General features: G+C 39.8%; 2 protein-coding genes across 2 annotated transcripts; both read left to right on the forward strand.

The window, feature by feature from the left end:
- Positions 1-4,880: 4,880 nt before the first annotated feature.
- LOC311486166 (mucin-5AC-like) lies at positions 4,881-23,836 on the forward strand (the record flags this gene model as incomplete). Its single annotated transcript, XM_084541927.1, has 27 exons — positions 4,881-4,941; positions 5,056-5,115; positions 5,233-5,494; positions 5,799-5,913; positions 6,277-6,367; positions 6,453-6,559; positions 7,482-7,710; positions 8,286-8,411; positions 8,496-8,613; positions 8,812-8,950; positions 9,484-9,594; positions 9,739-9,808; positions 10,838-10,975; positions 11,362-11,526; positions 11,610-11,704; positions 11,805-11,931; positions 12,353-12,605; positions 12,968-13,020; positions 15,115-15,215; positions 15,354-15,505; positions 15,602-15,740; positions 15,990-16,100; positions 16,591-16,770; positions 16,905-17,144; positions 17,928-17,994; positions 20,795-23,637; positions 23,783-23,836. The coding sequence occupies 27 exons, from the start codon at positions 4,881-4,883 to the stop codon at positions 23,834-23,836; spliced, it is 6,207 nt and encodes a 2,068-aa protein (XP_084398053.1).
- A 198-nt stretch (positions 23,837-24,034) lies between these two features.
- Positions 24,035-25,719, forward strand: LOC311485526 (mucin-5AC-like). The gene has a single exon (XM_084541002.1). The coding sequence runs from the start codon at positions 24,142-24,144 to the stop codon at positions 25,618-25,620; it is 1,479 nt and encodes a 492-aa protein (XP_084397128.1). The 5' UTR covers positions 24,035-24,141; the 3' UTR covers positions 25,621-25,719.
- Positions 25,720-26,824: the final 1,105 nt, after the last annotated feature.

The following is a 26,824-nucleotide window of genomic DNA, read 5'->3' on the forward strand; positions in this document are numbered from 1 at the left end:
TTGACCGTTTGAATCAAATAACTGAGTTTTTCTTTGAGTTTATTTATTGCATTTTGTTTTGTTACTTTCAACTTGACACTGCTGTGTCTGCTGCTACTGGTAAGGGAATCTTGTTTATTAAGAAGAAGAAATGGACAATAACTATAACTAAAAGGAATCGTGGACTCAGTTCATTTTCTAAACATGTCAACCAAAAATACAAACAAAAGGGACCCATTGGAAAGTTGCACTTTTAACCACTTCTATGCCGAGTTGGATCAACATGCCCCCCGTCTTCAGAGCTTGTTCAGGAATAAAGCTGCACGAACGGGCAGAGTAGCAGAAGTTTTGGACCTTTAGGAGAGTTGGTTACGCTTCTTGATGCTTGATAGTGATACTACAGTGGATTATATTTGTTAGAACTCTCATCTCTGCAGTTATAGGAGGGTTTTCCTTGTGATGTATAGTATTAAAGAATATGTTCTCACACTCAGGAACAAGTTGCTGTCCTGACACCAGGTTTCTGAAACTCTGGGAAGTAAGTCAATATTATGTGTAGCCTATAAGCATAACAATGTGATCATCACACTACAATACAACAATAATAATGTGCCAAATGTCTGCACAAGATGAGAAATACTATAAATGTTTATCTGACTGTATGTATGAGTAGGAATCATTCTTACTCTCTAAATTGTACTACATTTTCATAAGAACTGTTTCAAGTGTTAAATTAGCAAAATCAGCCAAGCTTGAATGGAAAAATGCCAGGTGCCACCAGACTTGAAGCTACAACTTGAGTGAATTCTGAGCTGCAGATATAAAATGCTGTCACATGAGAACACAATGTTCTGTAATGAAGATAAACATCGGTTTTATTTCACATTTCATATTGATTGATCATTGTGAAACAAACCATATTTATGGATTGTGATTAATGTTTGACTCTTTGACTGTCTTCTCATATGTCACTGACACATTATTCATCAAACGGCTTTTTTAGATCGTTCAGACAATCTTGGGTAATGGGTAACTTTTGTCTGTTGTCCAGGCATCTGAGTGTAATGAACCAACCATCAGTGACGTACCGGTTGGACTCCTCTTGAGCGGTGCAAATGCAACAGATGCATTGTTCTTCAAACCAGAGAAGATTGCGGTTGTCATTGAGGGTAATGCTGTTATTGAGTTGCCCACATTGGCTGAAGCATTCGTCATGCTTTTTGCACTGATGTATGCCCTGCATTTAAGTTACCCAAAAGACTTGGCCAATACCTTTGACTTCATCCAGAAAGTTTTGATGGGCCTGGAAGATGGGATGTTGAGGCCCAGGGTGTTGACCCTTAAAAATGACCTTTTTGCAGTGGAGTAAGGTATGTCTGAAAAGACAGCAGTGCCTGTGCATATAAAAAATTCTCAATATTGTAATTTAATGACCAGGTTCCGTCTGGTCTGCAAAAGTTGAAGATGTTTAAAACTTCTTGCCATACATTCTTTGTTGTTTATGGCTTGTATTGTTCCTAAAATGACTGAGTGTTTTTAAGTAATTTTTTACTTACTGTTGATAAAATGGAGACTTGCATTTTGTCTGTGTTCATGTGTTTTTAAGTGTTACTGAGAATATTTGAATTTTGGGATTTTGAGTTAAAGAAACGTAAAAATACTTATGTAATCTGTTTCAAAAAATGATTTAAGTTCAAGTATAAGCTACTTAATCAATACCTATCCTTATACTTATTATTGTTTAGTTACTTTTACTCAAAATTTTCGATGTAATCAGTTTTTAAAAGAAAATGAGTTGAATTAACTTATCGGGTTTTACTTATCAGGTTTTACATTTGCTGCTTCATGCATGAAGCAGCAAATGCTATGACGATGAAAGTCTGAGTTTGGATCACTTTAGCACTCCATGAAACCTTTGGTCCAATTTTCAATGAAAGCAGATTGAAACTGTTCTGCATTATGGTTTTTGTTCATTTGAAGAGTGAGACTTGTACAGATATCGTTGGCAATTAAGCTGGTAAGATGACTGGAACCCTTTTGATATGATATCTCCCTAAATGGGAGATAGAAATTTACGTCAGATTGTTCAGATTGGGTATTTCATACATATGTCCTACAGAGACAATAATTTGTCTGTGGGGAAATGCCTTGGGACTGGCATACATACCCACGTCAATCTGAAAACAGGCCAGTGAAACACTGATGCTTTTGACTTATAGCAAATACAAAAGAAAGTTCAGAAATTTCAGAGCATCAACCTGATCAATTTCATAACGTCTGTAACCAGCATTGGGCATCATTATTATTTCTGGACTGCGATGCTTGATGTCAAAGCAGTCTGACTGTAATGGTGGAAAGGGGTAAAAGCATTAGCAGCAGCAGGAGAAGTAGATGCAAATGCAATTGACAGCAGCTGATGGATGGTGCAGCAGCTACGCCTGATCTTCCATAGGGCTATCTGACATCCCAGCAATCTGTGAAAGGCCTGAGACTGATCATTTGCAGTTGGCTGATGGAGTTCCATTCTGGAAGAATTCTTGACTAGAAAAGTACCACCTGCAGCTCTACAGTGATGTCCCACACACATCAACTGGGATTTCATCTTTCCAGTCCTCACTGATGTGTAGGTATTCAGTTAGCAGTGCAGTGGATATCTTGAAGGAGGCCAGTGCGGCATGTGCCACATCATCAAATGAACTCTAATATGACCTGAAACAAAGAGCAAATTGGATCATTTTCAAGATCATGCCAGGCCTTATCTGGCACAAACACAGCTGCAAATGAAACATAAGTTATGGCAAACGCCTAGTGGCAGAGAATGTTCCAGGAAGGGGCAGGAAGTTGACCTCCTTTTGTTGCTGTCTCTTTGTCAACTCGCAGGGTATATACAAGATCAGGGGTACACTCTGGACAGGTCAACTCTTGATGTCTTCCAAGTAAAAATGTGAGTGAATCGATCAGTGATGTTTTTGTGGACATGGGTTTTAGCAGAAGGGAATGGAACAGAACTGAAGCCAAGGCTGAGAGCAAAGCTGATATTGACTAGCGAGAGCCCCACGCACTCAGCAGGTGATGGGTGAACATAATGGGATGTGAAGATATCGTCAGAGACAGGTGCAACATCCTGGTCAATGGATTGCCACAATTGTTCTCAGAGAGGTCTTCAACGAGTTCTGTGGATTTCATGGCTTGATTTTTATCTTTTCTTGCAGAGTGGATTGTGGGACTTTTTGGGCAACTGTAAACACTGTAAGTTTCCGCATAAAAACAGGATTCATACGGCATACAGCACAAGTGAAAATAATTTGTTAATTAGCACTGCTGTGTGGATGGAATGGCCACACCCATGACTGTGCAACAAACACCATACTTTCTTCATCAGCCCACGTCACAACACCACGCAATGTCATTTGGGTGGACAGTAAAACTATACTAATGGTTCTTTAACAAGCCTGGGTGAATTTTAGTAATCGCAGCCTTCCACTCACATTGAGTCACTGTAAAGTCTTTCTATTGTTGAAGATGCCTGCTGGTGATAAGAAAACAAAAGGGAAAAGTGGTAATCACTCATAGATCTGAACACACCTTGGATAGATTTAGGCTTTTATCGCTTGAGTCAAAATATGATGAAGCAAATACAAACACTCAGAAGTGTTTATTGAAGTCTTTATTAGTCTCATATCATAATTGGTAATAATGCTGGTCTATTATTCTCACAGGTCTAAATTAGATTTGGTTGTTCTGGGTGTTTCTACTTGAACATTCAGTGCCAAAGTTGTTGAGCCTCAGACAAAGACAAAGCCTTAGCTTTACTTCTTAGAAGCTATTGCCACAGGTACAAATCACATTCATCTACTCAGAAACAGTGCTTATAGCATATATTGAATTTAGACTGTATCATCTGTGTACATCAAAGATGGAAATGAATGTGTTAGAGGAGGCAGGTTTGATTCTTGATTTGAACAGCTTATCCAGATCAGTAGACTTGAATTTCTTTGACTGATAGGAACCTCTGTACAGCATAGAATTAAATTATTTTTAAAATATAATAACACTTTTTTTTAAAGCACGGAGTTCACCAGGCATTTTACCATAAACATTACATCCATGTCTGTCTTTTGAAAGGGTTTAATAAAATGCACATGAGAATTGTCATCACACTGACATGTCTTACTCCCGTGTATAACTTCCAGTGAGAAACATTCTTTATTAGAGACTATTTCACTGCATGAGGCAACAACAATCAGCTGGTGGACTCCAATTGGGTGAATTTTTGTTAGTGGTATGCATTCTGTAGCTATGGACGAGTACAGTTTGTACAGTCACAGTGAACTTTGACAACAACTTTCAGTCAGTTAAATCTTGAATGGAACCAACAAATGGTCAGAATAGTGGATTTCAAAAGCTACACTATTTCAAGTTGATATTATTTATTTGATATTGAGCCTCATAGAGAACTTTAAATGCTGGATTTATGCCCAAAAGCTGGCCTTTGTGAACAGAATTCCTGTTCCAGAAAGTTAGTTTTGTTTATTGTTTGTTGATGGAACCAAAATGCAGTGTTCAAACTACATTGGGTCTGATGCACACCATGGCCGTCATGGCTGTAGACGTCTGTATGAGTATCGATGGTGCTTTTAGATGTTAGACCGTCTTCGTCACACATGCGAGGTGACCATCTGTTTGCCAGTCTGTACCCTTGTAGGTCATATCAGGGGTGTGGAGGGGAATGAACAGGGATTACAGAAATAAGTAGAACACAGGGCAGGACCTGTAAATGTGAATCACTAGATGAAGGTATGGGAATGCCACTCCTTCACCTGCCAAGACCTTGTCCCCAGTATAAAGGACTGGACTTTCTTTCCATCTTTCACAGAGTTAACGCAGAGAAGCAAATGGATATGGCTAAAAAGTGGCTGCTATGGCTGAGCCTATCTGCCATCGTAGCTGCTTGGCACAGCGGTACGTACATTTTTCATCCATGTGTTACAGCAAAGTTCAGCCTTATTATGCTATAATGTGGTTTGAGATGTGATTACTGTTTATCTAACAAATAGCTCTTACCTGTTTCAACAGAGGCAAAGTCTACTGTGAAAACGGTCTCCTCCATGTCCCAGATTCCTGAACAAATAACAGGTGAGCATGTGGTTGGACTTCAATTTGTTCTCATCAATGAAGTGTGAGGATTCATTTTCACAGGTGAAGGCCAAAGTCAAATGCGGTCACTGTTCACATCTTGATCTGTCTTTACAGATGTGAGTCCCATCCACAATGGCCAGGTTTGCAGTACGTGGGGCAACTTCCACTACAAGACCTATGATGGGAGTATTTTCCAGTTGCACTCCCCCTGCAACTACATCCTGACTTCCTCCTGTAGAAACACTTACAACGACTTCAACGTCCAAATTAGAAGACAGGAGGTTGACGGCTATCCTACCATCAAAAACATCATTCTGAAGCTGGAGGGCGTATTCGTGGAACTCTCCAAGGGCTCAGTGATAGTTGATGGGAAAGTGTGAGTTTGTGTTAAAAAACCTTTAAACCCTGTTCACCCTGCCTGCATAACTCATTGCTTCAGAATGAATGGTATAATTCAGTCTTATTCCATAATGTCTCTTAACATCCAAAGGGCTTTATCAGTTATTAGAACAGTACCCATGCAGAACCTAACCACATTAGGCACAGATGTTAATTTTCCTAAAAGTACTGGCATATACTGTCACCTTATGCTTGGAAACATTCCAACATGGTGAGCTACCATTTGATGAAAGTTAGAAAATTTTCATATATTGTGACTTCTTTTTTCCTTCTTTTTGCAGAGTCGTCCTACCATACAGTCAAACAGGAGTACAGATTGAGAAAACTCCCACCTACATCAAAATCAAAGCAAAACTTGGACTTGTTGCTATCTGGAATGAGGAGGACTCTTTTCTGGTGCGATTCTGACTACACAGAAAATTATTCTATGCTGTTCTATTCTATTCTATTCTATTTACACAGACTTAGGCTGCACACTAAAGTAGTGAGATTTTTTTATGAAGTCATCTTTCTTAGACTGTATGTGAAAGACGGACGTAGCAACTGTAACACTGGTTTCTGGATGTCTGATTATAGATTTAGCCAGAAGTTTTTGGAGGCAAGACCTAGGGACCATTAGTGTTAATGCACTTTAAGATACTTTAGCATTGGCCAAATTAACATTTCAGATTGGGTGGCTACGTCAATTTTTTAATATTCCTTAAACCTTTCCCACAGCTCCTAGCTAGTGTTTCAACTGACTAATTGTTGTTCTCACAGGTGGAGCTAGACACAAAGTACAAGAACCAAACTTGTGGTCTTTGTGGAGACTTTAATGGGCTCCAGATTCACAATGAGTTCTACAGTCATGGTAAACTATGAACCACTTTAAACAGTAAGCCAGTTCAGGCAGGGTCACAGAACTAAATATGATTTTTTTTCTATCTCTCAAACAGGTGTGAAAATTTCCCCCATGGATTTTGCTTCCTTCTGGAAAATGGATGGTCCAACTGAAACCTGTTCTGGCTATACTGTGGAAACAACAGAAAGCTGTGACGATTTGGTGAGACTCCACTTTAATCAGAGTGGCAACTTTGAATTCTTTCCTCTGTATTAGAGTATTTAACCGATAATAACATAAAAAATAACATATTACCAACGTGTTTTGCAAAGTCAGCAAGCTTAAGGTTTCTAGCTTTCGAGTAAGCAAAAGCTAAGTTTGTATGCACTGTTATTTACAGAAACTGTAATAAAGTTTTATTTTTGAAATGGATAAAGTGCCAACATGCCCCATGCTTGTCAGTATGCATAGAAATTTAGGGGCCAATTCCTCCGCAGGTGGCTCCCACCACTGCATATTGTCCCATGTTCTTATAACTAACTATATGTATAAGGCACATGTGGTTAACTGATCATATGTCCATCTTGTTGACACTGGATTGATTGGTTGACATTAACTCTGCATCAGAAAAGAACTGAGGTGGAAATGACAAATTTGCTGCATCTCACAGTATCTATAGTATATCTGATTCTGATTTTGTGCTGTTGATTAACACACAGTCACTGTAGATGTTAAGAACATATTCTTCACTCTATAAATCAACCCTTGAACCTTAATTAAACCATGCTTGCCGTAGATTTAAGTTAAACCTTAGATGCCATTTTACAACCGTTTTGGTAAATTCAGGATTCTGCAGCTGGGATCATACATCATCTGTGATAATGCAACTTAAATGACCATGCAACTTTAACCTAGACAACACAGAAGCCAACAGCTAATCTAGTAATAGAGCAAAAATCACATCTTAGTCCACTAAGCATGCATATCAGTTGAATCCCCAAGTACCTGCACCATAGCCTCACACAGGAAAATAATTACCAGCCATTAGCCACATTAATTTCTAAAAACTCCACAGTTTGCCACGAATTATCAATGGATAACATGTCTGTTCCTGGTCTTTTACTGTTCATCTGTCTCTTTGCAGAAACCTTTGTGTCAGCAGATCCTCACCGGTCCGGCTTTCCAAAGCTGTCACAGTCTGCTGGACATCGACTCCTTCACTTCTGCCTGCATTTCAGACCTGTGCCACTGTGGCAGTGGGGGAAAAAAAACAGTAGATCCCTCCTGCCTGTGCAACACCATGTCTGAATTCTCCAGGCAGTGTGTCCATGCTGGCGGCAAGCCCGATAACTGGAGAACCAAAGAACTCTGCTGTGAGTACTATTTAGACACGGCTAATTAAATATTCTCCAACACTGATTCCATCCAGTCCAGTTATTACAGACATAGACAAGTCTATGACAAATGTTGAAGAACTACACTCTGGCACCAGACAACCCAGAAATAAACATAATTCATGTTTTCCCACTACATTTTTATGGAAAATATGGTGTAGAGTTTTTTTTTATTATTATACTCATTAAATAATCCTGAAGCTTATTCTAAGCTTCTTCTTGATGATTTTGGACTGTGGCAGAAGTTTCTAGCTATAGGTTGTTCAAGGGTGTGCTTGTTGACACGGACTAAACTAGTCCCTAATTAAACACTGAGGCCAGTGTGAGTAATGTGAGTGAGCTGATTCTTAAAAACATGATCATCATGTCCTCCATAACATTAGGTTAGCCTAACACATCTCAAAGCTTAGGAGTTAGGAGTTTAGAATACTGTAAAACTGTGGCAGTCCATTCAGAATCTGGAACCAGGCTACAATACAAATGTTTATGTGCATGAATGTTAATCAGAGAAGTAAAGCAAGTTAAGTAGTAAGGAACAATTGATGTATTCACAGGGAAATCTTGTCCCTACCAAATGGAGTACAAAGAGTGTGGGAGTCCCTGTGCTGATACCTGCTCCAACCCAGAGGCCAGCCATACCTGTGACAACCACTGTATCGACGGATGCTTCTGCCCTGCAGGTACAGCAGACAGTCCTATGCATGCAATTGCACACATACACAATGTGTTTCAGTACACTACAGTATTACTCTGATTGCTTACAGGCATGGTGCTCGATGATTTAAATGGAAAGGGCTGTATTCCACTGAGTGAGTGCTCCTGCAGCTACAACGGCAAGATCTATAGTCCTGGAGAGTCCTACTCCAGCAGCTGCAAGAAATGGTATGACATACAGTCATGACGTAAAAGAACATGCAGCATTATGGCAAATGTGTGCGCTTGCTAGAACCAATATATGTGCACAGAAGCACAATAGGTCCATTGACGTGTATCTAGTCCAGTCTATAACAGCTTTGGAGATGTTTCAGATGGATTGATCAAATCCACTGGCAATTAAGATTAAACTGTGTGCATTGACAGTGTGTGTGAGGGCGGTCACTGGAGGTGTACAGAAGAGGATTGTTCAGGAACCTGCGCTGTGGAGGGAGGAGCTCACGTCAGGACCTTCGATGAAAAAGTCTACACCTTTCATGGGGACTGCTCCTATGTTCTGGCTAAGGTAGAAACACAATAATCACCGCTGTTATACCCCACACCTGCACAACCTTATGGTTCAGAAATGGCAAGTTCAAAGCTATATAGATAGAAGGCTGTGGTTAGTGTGAGTGAAAATAATAAGAACAATGGAGTAGAGTTTGTAATCTCTTAAACATCCCATATATTCAGTCTGTTCATTTGAATATTAAAACTAATTGGACACTGGTCACTTTTTAAATTTCCTAATACATCTTTTAATAACTATACAGTAATGTAATACAGTGTGTGATAAATTTATATTACTTTCTTTTTTCATCAAAATAATGATGAATGGAACATTTTCACTGCTTTTAAACATTTGGTTTAATTAAATACTGTATAATTCCCTAATATTATCCCCTGATAATAACTTCAACCACTACTTGTATGACTTGTATATGTGCTGCTCACAACTGTGCAGCATACTACAGCTAACAAATAGACACTTGCTCTCCTATTTTTCACGGCATGTTCAGTTCAGAAATGTTTGAATGGCTTTGTGTGATGTGTGTTTAGGACTGCAGTGGAACCAAGTTTGTGGTACAGGGAGAACTGGTACAGTGTGGCATGACGGAAAGTGAAACCTGCCTCAAGTCTGTTACCCTGGGTTTGTCTGGAGGGGCTAATGTGAGTGGAACACACAGATTCTCTCTTTCAACACACACACATGCCTATGTACTTCTCCCGTTTCAGACAGAAAGTTTTTCTGTATTACAATCAGTAATCATGTAAATGTGTCAATACTAATATTGTGTTTCCTTCTATACAAAGGTTATCACAATCCTGTCCAGTGGTGTGGTTTTCATGAATGGCATCTATGCTCAGTTACCCTTCTCTGCTGGTGAGTTGTTTCACTATACATTATGCACCCCTGACTTTCTCCCAACACATAGCATGTACAACAAGACACATACACCAACGGGCTACATTATAACGACACTGTTTTTTTCTATATATTTTTCAAATTTAACAATGTGAAGAAGGGAGGTGTGTAACAACACTTGAATTGCTGTAAAGCTTCTTAGTTTTTTTCTTTGAAGGCCAAACTAGGATCTCTTTCTTGACTCCATTAACTGTTACTGTAAATACAGTTTTGACTTCATCCTTTAGTATGTTTATACAGTATAATGTACTGTAGAAATGTGTGCTATCTTCCTTTTTTTAAATTCTGTAAAGTGAAATATTATAAGACACAAAATATGGCATATTGTGGTTAGAGCTGCTGTCCATGGTTCATTATAGAAATCATTCACAGTACTGGCTGAAAGTAAATGCAAGTATAATACAGGTGGAGAACGATGTCCTCATCTATGCAGTTGCAACACCTACTGGTCAGCACCAGCTCCTACACAAAAATGAATGCAGCGTTAAAGTTGGGGTGTGTCATACTCTACGTGTTAGAATAGAATAGAATGGGATGTCTTTATTGTCATTGTACAGGTACAACAAAACAGACACACTGTACCTGTCTTTGTCAGGCAACAACATAGTGTCCAGGTCGCTATCACACCTCTAGAGCTCAACATTACCAACAAGGACTGCCATGTATATGGAATAATAATAATGCAAATAATGAATTAAAACGCTTATAAAAGCACTAAGAGGGCTTTGGGAGAGAGACAATGAGAGTTTATATAAGACATTTCTCAACAGCACATGCTGAATTTGTGCTTTGGCATAGGCTCAGTAATGTAATTTCTCATTATTTTATAGTATCTATATTTATTTCTCTAAACATCCAGTGACTGTTTTCACACAACCCTTCCCTACAAATTGACCATGTCTATCTATCTACCTGACTGCGGGTCTACTGCTGAAGTACCTTCCACTTTTTGACAAGCTCACCTCCAACATTTCTCTTGACCTCTAGTTGGGATCACTGCCATCGGAGGATCCTCATTCTATCTGCTGGTACAGACGTCTGTTGGCCTTCTGTTGGAGGTGCAGCTAAAGCCAGTCATGCAGCTCTACATCACAGTGACCAGCGATTACCAGGCCAAGACCTGTGGTACGTACACTAAAGTAATATCAGACTGAAAAAAGTTAGAAAATATAGTGCTAACAGGATATACAAATGTATACCAATATAGAATGTATTAGAATATAGATATATGGACTAAGCCTGAGATATAATGTATTATATGTATATATAAAGTCTAATATAAAGAGTTTTATAAGATATATAAGTTATGAGATACAGTATATAAATTACATATCAAATATATAGTAGTTACACAGTCAGGATTTGGCAAGCAAATCCAAATGAGTTAAAGGAGTTAAATCTGGTTTAATCTTAATCTAAAACTAGATGAATAGAAACACAATGAAGCCATATTGCTATCAACACTGTAAAAGGATTGGTACTGTTATTAATACGATGGCGTCTGTCTGCAGGCCTGTGTGGGAACTTCAACAGCAACCAAGCTGATGACTTCCTTAAGCTCAGTGGTGTTACCGATGCCACAGCAGCTGGTTTTGCCAACAGCTGGAAGACACGTGCTGGTTGCCCCGATGTTCAGCCCAACTTTGAGAATCCCTGCAGCCTCAGTCTAGAAAATGGTAGGTGTGACACAGCTGGATTCTCTGTTATCACTGTGGGTTCTTCAGAATGACTGATGGCTGTCCTTGTGTGTCAATGACAGAGAAGTACGCCCAGCACTGGTGTTCCATGCTGACTGACCCTCATGGAGTGTTTGCCTCCTGTCACTCTGAGATCAGCCCTGACGCTTATAAAGAGGTACTCACTGATAAAGTCTGGACATCTCTCTGCTTACTGTACCTGACAAGTACCCTGACAGCTGAGTGGAACTCACACGGTTTACTTTGTTTTCTCACAGAACTGCATGTATGACAGCTGTAATTCTGAGAAAAGTGAAGACTGCATGTGTGCAGCGGTCTCCTCCTATGTCCATGCCTGTGCAGGTGCAGGAATCCAGATCAGTGGATGGAGGAACACCATCTGTGGTGAGTAGTGAGAAATAGTAAGACAGAGGAGTTCTATGCATAACTATTATATCGTATTAAAGAATAGCTCCTTAATCTTTCCTGCAATTAGTTTGTGAACATTGTTAAATTAAAGCTGAGACTCTGCACTTGTTCCACATTCATTATAAAACTGTAACTTGATAATGTTTGGTAAGCATTGTCCAAAAATATACTGACCTAACTGTACATACCAACAAACAGATGACAACAATTAAATGTGCCTGTAAATTGGGTTAAGTATCAATAGGCAGAAAAGCACTTTGCATCTTCACACGTTATCATCTTTATGAGCCTCGCACCCTCCTCTGCAATAACAACATTAACAACAGTAATCATAATACCATTGCAGTGCAATATTCTCACAGTTTTTCACTGACTCTGTGGTCTGACCCTCCCTCAGGGAAATATGCACGCTGCCCCAGCAGCATGGTGTACTCCTACAACATCACATCCAACAGTCGCACTTGCCGCTGCATCGGCTCCACAGACCTTAACTGTCACGTCTCCTTCCCACCCATCGACGGCTGTATCTGTGCGGAGGGAACCTACATGGATGACTCTGGGAAGTGTGTCCCATCCAAGTCTTGTCCCTGTTACGACAAAGGCACATTGGTTCCTCCTGGAGAGGTCATCAACAAGGATGGGGTGATGTGGTATGAAAATCTTATACTGTACAGTATTTTACATATGGTTTGGCAGGTTCACACTGATTTCCATGTGCCACAGTCAGTATGTTAGTCTGAAAGATCCAATGTGTAATGTTCTGAATACCAAAGTAAGTACTATGTGGATTGGTTTTGCTCTTGTTTTTGTTTTTAAACTGTTTATAACTGACATTGCTTACCTACTGGGGTATGGAGACAACAGTGGCAGGTTTTGAATTTTCACTGTTGTTCTTTAGATTTTGATTATTTGGTCTTTTTTGTGATATAATGAATATATTACAGATATGTTAACAGCTGCTGTAAGGTCACACTGTATGTATGTTAATGTGTTTTTCATATTTCCACTCAAGCACCTGCAAGGAGGGCAAACTCCGCTGCATTGGAGAGGTTATTGTACAGCCATGTAAGTGACACTCGACTATGTAACGGCTACTTTATTTCTTGTCACATAATCATATAGGTACTTGTCTTATATGAGTCACATGCTAGGTCAGAGTATGAAAAATTAAAATTTTATGATTTGATTTACCTTTGGCATGATGGAGAGGGAGCTGAGCGGCCCATTCAGGGAGTAATTGATACAGTATTGTATTTAACCTCCTTGGTTTACATTGGGAAATCGAGACATGTTCTGTGTGGTCACATACCCTGAGAAAATCCCCAAAGTCCATTAGCGCCCTCTTCTGGCGTTAACGAGTAACTAAACATTGGGTGGAACCAGCACTTGTCATGCACAGCAGTCTCAGCACGGTTAAGTATCCACTTTTATTCTATACACCACAATAACCCATTGTCAGCGTGTCCTCTCACACACCAGTTTCCCATTATTTAGAACCATTTGAGCACTTGTCCATATTTACAGGTAAGTCTTTTTGTGCTCCTCCCCGTGCTCCTCCTCTGTAGTTTAAAACACTCTTCTGTTTAGTTTTATTACACTTTTATAGTGAACATTACATAAACTCCAAAAAAGCAAAATGACAAAAAACACATGAGTAATGACACACCCAAAAACTGGTTTTGTCGTTTGTTTTTTAACTGCCTTGAGTACACAGGTCCAGCTATTGTGGAGGACAAACATTTCTCCTTGCCCTCTTCATGCGTCCTGAACTTGAAGAGGTTTCCAGAGCTCTGTCAGGCTCCTGTGAGCTCTGACAGTCCTTTGGTGTTGGGTCAGAGACAACACTGTCAGAGTCCCTCACATCACTTCCTGGGACACTATGGTGATCCAAGTCGGCTTCCATGTTTGTTGCAGTCTTTTCTGGAGCCACATTCTTCGTCTTTGCATTGAGCATCTGATTTACATGTCTCTTTACTCATGTTCCATTTACATTCACCAAATATGTTACAGCACCCAAAACATCAGTAATTACAGTTGGCAATACAATGCTGTAACGGCAATGCTGCTTTATTCTTTGCTAGAGACCATTTGAAGTTCTGGACCAATCTTTCAGCCTACTCGTTGACTGGTTGATAAGCTGGTCTTATCAAGTCTCTGTCAAGTCTTAACATGGTGAACTGCATTCATCTCAAGGAATGACTCAGATTCACTGGAAGTAAACTGGGGTCTATTGTCCGTCACCACCTCTTCTGGCAACCTGTAGGATGTGAAGAGATTTCTTGAAACCTCAACAGTTTTGCTGGCTGTGTTGGTCTCTTTGTGAATTATGTCAGGCCAGTGAGCATGGTCCAGTCTCTTCCTAGTAATGCTGGACCATTACCTTTGACTACAAGTAAGTTCAGTGTGTGACTATTACCATTGTACTTTAGTAGGTATTAGCTTTGTCTCCTTAAACCTCCGTTTGTACAGTCTTTCTGATATCACAGATATGTCAAGTGCCTGGGCTTGGACATCCACATGTGCATGGCATATCTTTTTTCCCTTCCATCCAGGAACGGCACGCCTTGGCAATATGTCCTTTCTTTTTACATGCTCAGCATTCTACCTCCTTGAAACGACAGTCGTATGGCATGTGTCCTTTACCATTGGATCTGTAACATGGCTGTATACCTCCTTTTTTCGGTGCGGCTGTTTTTGCAGTGGGATTAGCTTTGAAGGACTTGTGTGACCACTGCTCTGCATTCTGTTTTATCACCTCAAGAGCAAGTCCCATCTCATACGCACCTGCCAGTGTCAAATCTTTAGTCGTGAAGTTCAGTACTTTTAACCAAGTACTCACTTACAGACTCCTCTCTCTGATTCCTGGAGTTGGACCTGTATCTTTTTGCAATGAAGTAAGTCTTTGGCACAAAACGCCCCCGCAGCAAATAAGTTAACTCTGACAGCTTTTTCTCAGACATTTTTAGCGGTGCACATAAGTCCATCAGCAAGGTGTGGTTGTTCTTAAAAGAATTTATTTTTTTGTAAAAGTAAATAAAAAAACAACAACAAAACACTGCACAGATGTTGTGATAAGCAACCGCAGTGTGAGATCATTTTTGAGACCAAGACTGATTTTGGAATACAGTCATTTATTTTAGATGTGTCTTTTCTCAACAGCCTGCGCGTCTCCCATGATGTATGTCAACTGCTCAGCTAATAGTCCTGATGCAAAGGGTATTGAGTGTGAGAAGAGTTGCAACACGTTGGACATGGCTTGTGTAAGTCACAGTTTCCCAAGCATAAAGTAGATAAACAAAGACTATTTTGGATAATCGTGATAGTGGCATCAAGTAAAAAGTTTCCTGTAAAATGTATAAAAACATACCACATGTTTGAGGTGTGGTCTTTTTCTGTAGGTGTCTACGGGGTGCGTCTCTGGCTGCATGTGCCCATCGGGAATGGTATCTGATGGTAAAGAGGGCTGCATCAAGCCAGAGGCCTGTCCCTGTTTACAGAATGGTGTCTCCTATCAGCCTGGAGAGACCATCAAAGTTGACTGTAATACCTGGTAAGTGAATCATGATTAAAATTAAATGAAAAAGAGCTAGAAAATCCACGTCTTTTACTATGAGCCAGATCTTATCTAACCTGCATGCATTCTCAGCACATGTAAAGACAGGAAGTGGCAGTGCACCACTGACCAGTGTGATGGAACCTGCTCCGTCTATGGTGCTGGACATTACATGACTTTTGATAAGAAGCGCTTCACTTTTGATGGCAGCTGTGAATACGTTCTTACTCAGGTATGAATGCACATGAAAACAGATGGTGAAGTAACTGATGGACATATGCAAATGCAGTCCAAGCAGCAATAAGTATTCTGCTGGGCAATTTAATGCAATATCTAATATATTTTTTAAATATTTTAGTGTAAACTAGTTAATTGCATACTAATATCCATTTTCTCTGACCAAAAATGGAAAAAGAGTAACCAACAAGAGACTAATTACAAATTTATTTTGTGTATCCGTGTGTGTATCTACCCCTCTCAGGACTACTGTGGCAGTGCTCAGAGTAGTGGAACATTCAGAGTGATCACTGAGAATGTTCCCTGTGGAACCACAGGAACCAGCTGCTCCAAGACCATCAAGATCTTCTTGGGGGTAAACAGTCCATTTAAAGCAATAAGTGTGCCGAGGCCAAAGGCAACTTTTCGAGAGGCAAAACAGTTGACTATGATAATTTCATCATCTTCACTAAGCATTATACAAATAGAAAGAGTACAATTATCTTGCCATTTGCATTGATGGAACTAAACTTTTAAATGTCATGTCTCTAAAATGTAGAGAAAATCAAAACAATTGGCCTCTTGTACACGTATAAAACACGTTTTCCTCTACATTGAAGGACGGATGTGTTTTGAGGAAAAAGAGCTTTGAAAATGTTTCATTTCATCTTACACATCCAGCTGTTCTTGTTTTGTCAGTTGGCTTAAATCATTCAACAGTTAAATAATTTTTCTCAAGTTTCTCATTTGTGTTTCTTTGTAACCAAGGCATGTACCTGAATGTATGAGAAAAAAGCTGATGTTTCTGTAAAATTGCTCTACAATCAATTTTTAAGGAACAACGTGATGTCTTTTCCCTTGTTCAGACTGCAGAACTGGTTCTAACAGAGGGACGTTACCAGCTGCTTTCACGTGGAAATGAAGAAACTGTTCCATTCAGTTACAGAACTATGGGCATCTACTTAGTTGTTGAAGCCAACAATGGACTCATTCTCATGTGGGACAGGAAGACCAGCTTGTTCATCAGACTCAGCCCAAAATATAAGGTAACCTGGAAACACAGTGGATTAAGGTGTTTTTTGTTTTTTTTTTTTGTTTGTTTTTCTTTAATATGACTGCTAGGAGCACAAAATACCCAGCTTTGTTGAACAAAGTGATATCAGAAACTTTACTTTTTCAGGGTCATGTGTGTGGCTTGTGTGGCAACTATGACAGCAGTGCAAATAATGACTTCACTACAAGATCTCATGCTGTGGTGGTAAACCCCCTGGTATTCGGTAACAGCTGGAAGGATTTACCAAGCTGTCCCGATGCTCACAACATAACTAGCCCTTGCACCACCAACCCGTACCGACAGTCATGGTCTCAGAAACAGTGCAGCATCATACAAAGTGACGTCTTCTCTGCCTGCCATTCCACTGTAAGTTCTTGTTTGAAATCACGTTTTTTTGTTGCAGTATTTCTTTTCGCACTGCATGCAACACCAAATAATAATGGTCATGTTAGTCAAAGCTTATAACTTCTCCATTAAATAGAACCTCAAAGATAAATTACTTTAAATGACAATACATTTACTTTCACCACCAGCAAATTAATCACTGGGCAATATTTTCACTTCTAAATAAGAAACATGAATATATACTGTATGTTGACAGGGTTTTGGGCATATAGAGCCTTCAGATGTGAAATTGTTCAGTGTCAACATTCTTAATTAGACATGTTCGCAGTCATAACTAAAGTTAGATACCCAAGAATTAACTTAAAACAGAACAAATCATACAATAATAAAGAAAAACAAAACAGACAAAAAAGACCCCTAACCCCCTATTTACACTATATACATCACTGTAAAAGTAAAGGTACTTTGCCCCATTAGAGTTTAATTTTGTTTTGCGTTTTTTGTTTATTGTTATACTTTATTAACATTTATGTTAAATTGTTATTAGGCAGCAGGTTTAGGTGATTGTAACTGTTCATAAGGTGAAAGGTGAGTTAATCTCAAACAGTGTGCTTTATAGTCCATAAATTGCACTATACTAAAATCTTACTTTTTGATTAGTAGCAGTAGCTGTTAGGTAAATGAAGCAGAGTTAAAATGACAGTGTTTGCCACTGAGATATAATGAAATGGAAGTTACATGTTGAGGAAGTGTTCTTTTATACTTGTTTAACTCATTAGTGTATCTTTATACATTTCTCTGTAGGTGGATCCCACTCCATACTATGACGCATGTGTGTTTGACTCCTGTGCTTGTGACACCGGTGGAGATTGTGAGTGTTTCTGCACTGCTGTGGCTGCTTATGCTGAATCCTGTAATCAAGCTGGCATTTGTGTACGTTGGAGAACCCCTAAAATCTGCCGTGAGTAAACCGAATTCATACAGTTTGTCCGACTTTAACTATTTTAATGACAAAGACAATCTATTGGGCATACGTAAGGTACATTAAACATAACTTTTTATATCTAAATACCTACCAGAAAAAAACAATATACTGAATGGCACTAACGATTTATTAGATTAGTTACTCTCTTTGTGGACTCAAAGCTAATCTGATACATCAGCCTTGCAGTAGTCGACTAGGAGTCTAGAAGTCTAGTCTACCAGGTAGCCAGCATGGTTTCATTGGGGTATTTAGGTTATATCAAAATACAAAGGATGATTCTTGGCAGTTTGACAAAACTTCTGAGAATGTCTTCTTTTCTGGAAGAATGTATTCTTTCTTGTGCCTCAGCTTTCACTATAAATAATGCAAAATCATTGCAGCAAGCCACAATTTGATATAGTAATACCCTTTCAAGAACTTGGTGACATTCAGTGGTTCACTATGTACTGTGTTCATTATACCCTTTTTCCTGCTTATTTTGTTTAATGATTTTTATATGTAAATTCTGTTCTTATTGAAATTTAAAATTTAATCTCCATAAATATTCTCTCGTCTCTTATGCATTTTGTGTTCTTTTTTAAACCTTTAAAACACTTTATGAAAGGCTCCAACAGAAGTATAAAATCAAACAGGAAAGTAAGAGGGGATTCATTTACACACAGTGTATTTTAATGGAGTGGTTTTTGGCCAACATATTACGTATTGATGTCTAAACTCATGAGTATGGGTGGCTTCTATATAAACCAGTTTTATTATTTTTCCAGCTCTTTTCTGTGATTACTACAATCCACCTGGTGAATGTGAGTGGCACTACATGCCATGTGGTTCCCCTTGCATGAAAACCTGCAAGAACCCATCAGGCAGCTGTTCAACACAAATACCAGCCTTGGAAGGTATGAGATAAGGTTTCTGTATTTCAATTCTTTTCAATTTTCCTTTTTTTTCTGAAGCTCTATGGAAGGGAACACGTATACATGAATTTAATAATTTCATGCACTGTATGAACAGCTGTTTCTTTTTGATTAGGTTGCTATCCAAAGTGTCCTCCGGCTCAGCCATACTTTGATGAGGATACAATGACATGTGTCTCAAATGAACAGTGTGGTTGCTACAGTAAAGAAGGAAAACACTATAATAATGGGGACAAAGTACCAACAACTGAAAACTGTCGTACATGGTAGGCCATGCATACGTTATATGAGCAAATTTAGGTAACATATTAATGGAGGTATATTACCTTCACAATATAAAATAAACGATGAGATTAAAATTGACAAAATTTGTATTGTTTTTCTCTTGAAGTACATGTAGTTCACAGACTATCGAGTGCCATTACGACTCCCAAGGTATGCAAAGATTTAGAGAGATTGAGGATTGTAAAAATACATACTGTACATAACAGTGTTAATAAGTTAAGAAAACACCTGCTGTCTTTGCAGCTTGTACTTGCACATATCAAGGAAACAAATATCCCACCGGCAGTACCATTTATAACACCACAGATGGACATGGTAACTGCATCACAGCAGTGTGTGGGAAAAATGGTACCATTGACAGGACTTTATACCCATGCCCGATAACCACAACGACAACCACTACAACTATGACTACATCTTCAACCACCTTTTATTTCACAACCACACCAGGTATGTGCATGTTGTTAATTTTAGAAACTGAAGACAGTATAATATAAGATTTACCACGTAACCAACACATGTATTATGTCTATCCATAGAAATTACCTCAGGTCCATGTAGTCCATGTAAATGGTCGCCATGGTATGACACTAGTTTCCCCGCACTGGGAACTCCTGGAGGAGACAATGAAACCTACAAAAAGATTAAAGAAGCAGGACACAAGATATGTGACCAACCCAGCCAGATTGAATGCAGAGCTGCGAAATTCCCAAACGTCTCCATTGATGACGTGGGACAAGTGGTGCAGTGTGATCTGGCAACTGGGCTGACATGCCGAAATGAAGACCAGTCAGGTCCGCTAACCTTGTGCTTGAATTATCAAGTCAGAGTTCTGTGTTGTGAGCATGATTTATGCCAGACAACGCTTCCAATCCCAACACAACCCCAAGTAAATTGTCAAGAATGTGACTGGTCCCAGTGGATAAATATAAATTATCCTCAATTTGGACCTCTTGGTGGAGACAGTGAAACTTTGAAGGGGATTATTGAGAAAGGATATAACATCTGTGAGAATCCAGTAGAGGTGAAGTGTCAGGCTGTGCGCCATCCAGGGCTACCCCTAGATCAACTGGGACAGAAAGTAACATGTAATACTAAAGTGGGATTCGTCTGTAAAAACAACGAACAGTATCCACCCGTTTGTTTAGATTATGAAATAAAGGTGAAGTGTTGTAGGACAGTGCAATGCAGCACAACAACAAAACGTGTAGTTCCAACGACAACAGTAACGGAACCAAGCACTACAACGGAGCAACCGACAACCACAACTAAAACAACGACAACTAAGGTACTTACAACCACAAAATCTTCTACCACAACTGGAACTACAACCACAACATCTACAATCCCGATAACTTGCCCTAGTGGACATGAAATGATATGTAGTTGGTCAGAATGGATCAATCTGGGAAAACCTACATCCGGCCCTGATGGTGGAGAGGATGAATCCATTCAGAAAATAATCTCTGCTGGTTATGATGTTTGTCCAGCTCCTGAAGAAGTCCAGTGCAGATCTGTTCTTTACCCAACTCTTAGCATGTCACAGACAGGGCAGGATGTGATTTGCAACAAAGATGTGGGTCTCTTATGCAACAACAATCAACAAGGGCTTCAGCAGGAGTGTTTTGATTATGAGATACAATTCAAATGTTGTGAGTGTCGACCACCTACAACTACTTCTACCACAACTGCAACAACTACAACCCAAACACCTATAACTACAACAACCACAGGATCTACTACTATCGCACGTGAAACAACAACTACAACTCAACCACCTACAACTACTACAGTCACAACAACTGAAACAACAACTGCAACTCAACCACCCACAACTACAATCACAACACCTACTACCACAACGGAAATCACAACTACAACAACTACAACCACATCTACAGTCCAGACAACTATTCCTTTTATTTGTCCTAATGGACATGAAATGACATGTAGTTGGTCAAAATGGATCAACCAGGGAAAGCCTACACCCGGCCCTGATGGTGGAGAGGATGAATCCATTCAGAAAATAATCTCTGCTGGTTATCGTGTTTGCTCATTTCCAGAAGAAGTCAAGTGTAGAGCTTTTCTTTATCCAACTCTTAGCATGTCACAGATAGGGCAGGATGTGATTTGCAACAAAGATGTGGGTCTCTTATGCAACAACAAGCAACAAGGGCTTCAGCAGGAGTGTTTTGATTATGAGATACAATTCAAATGTTGTGAGTGTCGACCACTTACAACTACTTCTACCACAACTGCAACAACTACAACCCGAACACCTACAACTACAACAACCGCAGGATCTGCTACTCTCGCACATGAAACAACAACTACACCTCAGCCAGAAAGAACTACAACCACAACTGCATCAACAACTGCAGCCCAGCCAACTCCAACTGTTTCTTGTCCTAATGGACATGAAATGACATGTAGTTGGTCAAAATGGATCAACCAGGGAAAGCCTACACCTGGCCCTGATGGTGGAGAGGATGAATCCATTCAGAAAATAATCTCTGCTGGTTATCGTGTTTGCTCATTTCCAGAAGAAGTCAAGTGTAGAGCTTTTCTTTATCCAACTCTTAGCATGTCACAGATAGGGCAGGATGTGATTTGCAACAAAGATGTGGGTCTCTTATGCAACAACAAGCAACAAGGGCTTCAGCAGGAGTGTTTTGATTATGAGATACAATTCAAATGTTGTGAGTGTCGACCACTTACAACTACTTCTACCACAACTGCAACAACTACAACCCAAACACCTACAACTACAACAACCGCAGGATCTGCTACTCTCGCACATGAAACAACAACTACACCTCAGCCAGAAAGAACTACAACCACAACTGCATCAACAACTGCAGCCCAGCCAACTCCAACTGTTTCTTGTCCTAATGGACATGAAATGACATGTAGTTGGTCAAAATGGATCAACCAGGGAAAGCCTACACCTGGCCCTGATGGTGGAGAGGATGAATCCATTCAGAAAATAATCTCTGCTGGTTATCGTGTTTGCTCATTTCCAGAAGAAGTCAAGTGTAGAGCTTTTCTTTATCCAACTCTTAGCATGTCACAGATAGGGCAAGATGTGATTTGCAACAAAGATGTGGGTCTCTTATGCAACAACAAGCAACAAGGGCTTCAGCAGGAGTGTTTTGATTATGAGATACAATTCAAATGTTGTGAGTGTCGACCACTTACAACTACTTCTACCACAACTGCAACAACTACAACCCAAACACCTACAACTACAACAACCGCAGGATCTGCTACTCTTGCACATGAAACAACAACTACACCTCAGCCAGATAGAACTACAACCACAACACCTACAACCACAACTGCATCAACAACTGCAGCCCAGCCAACTCCAACTGTTTCTTGTCCTAATGGACATGAAATGACATGTAGTTGGTCAAAATGGATCAACCAGGGAAAGCCTACACCTGGCCCTGATGGCGGAGAGGATGAATCCATTCAGAAAATAATCTCTGCTGGTTATCGTGTTTGCTCATTTCCAGAAGAAGTCAAGTGTAGAGCTTTTCTTTATCCAACTCTTAGCATGTCACAGATAGGGCAGGATGTGATTTGCAACAAAGATGTGGGTCTCTTATGCAACAACAAGCAACAAGGGCTTCAGCAGGAGTGTTTTGATTATGAGATACAATTCAAATGTTGTGAGTGTCGACCACTTACAACTACTTCTACCACAACTGCAACAACTACAACCCAAACACCTACAACTACAACAACCGCAGGATCTGCTACTCTCGCACATGAAACAACAACTACACCTCAGCCAGAAAGAACTACAACCACAACTGCATCAACAACTGCAGCCCAGCCAACTCCAACTGTTTCTTGTCCTAATGGACATGAAATGACATGTAGTTGGTCAAAATGGATCAACCAGGGAAAGCCTACACCTGGCCCTGATGGTGGAGAGGATGAATCCATTCAGAAAATAATCTCTGCTGGTTATCGTGTTTGCTCATTTCCAGAAGAAGTCAAGTGTAGAGCTTTTCTTTATCCAACTCTTAGCATGTCACAGATAGGGCAGGATGTGATTTGCAACAAAGATGTGGGTCTCTTATGCAACAACAAGCAACAAGGGCTTCAGCAGGAGTGTTTTGATTATGAGATACAATTCAAATGTTGTGAGTGTCGACCACTTACAACTACTTCTACCACAACTGCAACAACTACAACCCAAACACCTACAACTACAACAACCGCAGGATCTGCTACTCTCGCACATGAAACAACAACTACACCTCAGCCAGAAAGAACTACAACCACAGCTGCATCAACAACTGCAGCCCAGCCAACTCCAACTGTTTCTTGTCCTAATGGACATGAAATGACATGTAGTTGGTCAAAATGGATCAACCAGGGAAAGCCTACACCTGGCCCTGATGGTGGAGAGGATGAATCCATTCAGAAAATAATCTCTGCTGGTTATCGTGTTTGCTCATTTCCAGAAGAAGTCAAGTGTAGAGCTTTTCTTTATCCAACTCTTAGCATGTCACAGATAGGGCAGGATGTGATTTGCAACAAAGATGTGGGTCTCTTATGCAACAACAAGCAACAAGGGCTTCAGCAGGAGTGTTTTGATTATGAGATACAATTCAAATGTTGTGAGTGTCGACCACTTACAACTACTTCTACCACAACTGCAACAACTACAACCCAAACACCTACAACTACAACAACCGCAGGATCTGCTACTCTCGCACATGAAACAACAACTACACCTCAGCCAGAAAGAACTACAACCACAGCTGCATCAACAACTGCAGCCCAGCCAACTCCAACTGTTTCTTGTCCTAATGGACATGAAATGACATGTAGTTGGTCAAAATGGATCAACCAGGGAAAGCCTACACCTGGCCCTGATGGTGGAGAGGATGAATCCATTCAGAAAATAATCTCTGCTGGTTATCGTGTTTGCTCATTTCCAGAAGAAGTCAAGTGTAGAGCTTTTCTTTATCCAACTCTTAGCATGTCACAGATAGGGCAGGATGTGATTTGCAACAAAGATGTGGGTCTCTTATGCAACAACAAGCAACAAGGGCTTCAGCAGGAGTGTTTTGATTATGAGATACAATTCAAATGTTGTGAGTGTCGACCACTTACAACTACTTCTACCACAACTGCAACAACTACAACCCAAACACCTACAACTACAACAACCGCAGGATCTGCTACTCTCGCACATGAAACAACAACTACACCTCAGCCAGAAAGAACTACAACCACAACTGCATCAACAACTGCAGCCCAGCCAACTCCAACTGTTTCTTGTCCTAATGGACATGAAATGACATGTAGTTGGTCAAAATGGATCAACCAGGGAAAGCCTACACCTGGCCCTGATGGTGGAGAGGATGAATCCATTCAGAAAATAATCTCTGCTGGTTATCGTGTTTGCTCATTTCCAGAAGAAGTCAAGTGTAGAGCTTTTCTTTATCCAACTCTTAGCATGTCACAGATAGGGCAGGATGTGATTTGCAACAAAGATGTGGGTCTCTTATGCAACAACAAGCAACAAGGGCTTCAGCAGGAGTGTTTTGATTATGAGATACAATTCAAATGTTGTGAGTGTCGACCACTTACAACTACTTCTACCACAACTGCAACAACTACAACCCAAACACCTACAACTACTACAGTCACAACACCTACTACTACAGCTGAAACAACAACTTCAACTAAGCCAACCACAACTCCACATTGCCCTGGTGGACATGAAATGACATGTAGTTGGTCAGAATGGATCAGTCTGGGAGAACCGACACCTGGCCCTGATGGTGGAGAGGATGAATCCATTCAGAAAATAATCTCTGCTGATTTTCATGTTTGCTCAGCTCCAGAAGAAGTCAAGTGTAGAGCTGTTCTTTATCCAACTCTTACCATTTCACAGATAGGGCAACATGTGATTTGCGACAAAGATGTGGGTCTCTTATGCAACAATGATCAACAAGGACCTCAGCAGGAGTGTTTTGATTATGAGATACAATTCAAATGCTGTGTGTGTCCAACACCTCCACCTCCTTCTACCACAAGTATAACAACTACAACTGAACCACCTTCAACTACAGCAAACACAACACCTACAACCACAACAACTATTACTACGACTGAAACAGCAACTACAATCCAACCACCTGCAACTACTACAACTACTGCAACCAGAACACCTATTACCACGACTGAAACAACTACATCTTGCGTTTGTCATCATAATGGTACAGATTTCCCTCCTGGTAAGTTCGCATCCAAGTCTTATCATACAATTTGTGGCATTATAATTATATAAATTATGTAACATTGTGCCTGTCAGTCACAGTTTTTGTTTTCTTTTATTTGACTCTGCCACCAATGACTGTTAAACTGAAAGTTATTCAAAGAGTAATTATAACTTTATAACAAACCTTGGATACATCTTTTATGTTACACTTGTACTAATCATTTCTCATCAAACAAGTACAACACATGGAAAATCCATGTGCTACTCATGAATCAGAAATGTTGGATACACACTGAAATTTTCCATACCTAAAACAAGAAAGGAATGTGACTGGCCTAAGCTATTATAGTTATGTGTTTGGACTACTTTACTTTTTCCCCTAGCAGAAAACTGACTTGACTTGAGTGAACAGCTGCATCAACCAAACATGGCACTAAAAAATAAAATAGACAGCCGTTTGCACTCATTGGCCTTAGATAAAACAGTTGTACATTTTCTGACAATCAGTGTACGTCTATGTTACTAATTTGTGCATCTTTATATGTCAATTCCTCTCACTTTACAGAGGAAACAGATGTACATTAAAAGTAGCTGTAGAGAGAGTGCTACTTCATCTGTCAAGGAACCTTTAATGACTACTACACTAAATGTGTAAAACTGCTTGGAAAGACAGAACAGATGTTGTTAAATAATATTACGAGATTATGCATGTCTTCATATATGTGTCAGTTATACAGTCTATCATCTCTATACATTACATATGTTATGGGTTTATTTTGAGAAATATTCTTGTGTCTCATTTTCAGGATCCATTGTCTACAAAGTGACAGACAATGAAGGCTATTGTTACGAAGGCTACTGCAGTGACACTTGTTATGTAGAGGCAAAAAGCTACGAATGTCCTACTGTCGACTGTGTCTATCTAGTTCCTCCAAGGAAGGTAATTCTATTTGTATTCCACACAAAAAAAAATCTATTCTTTATTTATTGTTTTCTGGATTTTGCTAAACAAATTGTGTGACCTTCTGTTCTTTCATTTCAACCTGTGTTTCTCCTCGTAGGATGGGGAAATCTGGAAGGAAAGCAATTGTCGTATGGGAAAATGTGAAAATGGCGAAGTTACATATAACAACAAAAAATGTCCACCGAAGAAGCCTAAAGTGTGCGCAAATAACTTCCCTGCTGTTGAAGTGATGGATGATGATGGATGCTGCTCCCACTATGAGTGCCAATGTAAGTTTGAGTTACTAAAATATTGTCAAAGTTAAAAGTC

Source organism: Chelon labrosus (assembly GCF_963514085.1).
Source record: "Chelon labrosus genome assembly, chromosome: 3".
NCBI lineage: Eukaryota > Metazoa > Chordata > Actinopteri > Mugiliformes > Mugilidae > Chelon > Chelon labrosus.

Excerpts from the sequence above, each read along its gene's own strand:
- LOC311485526 (XM_084541002.1), top strand. The coding sequence starts at position 24,142 with ATGACATGTAGTTGGTCAAAATGGATCAACCAGGGAAAGCCTACACCT.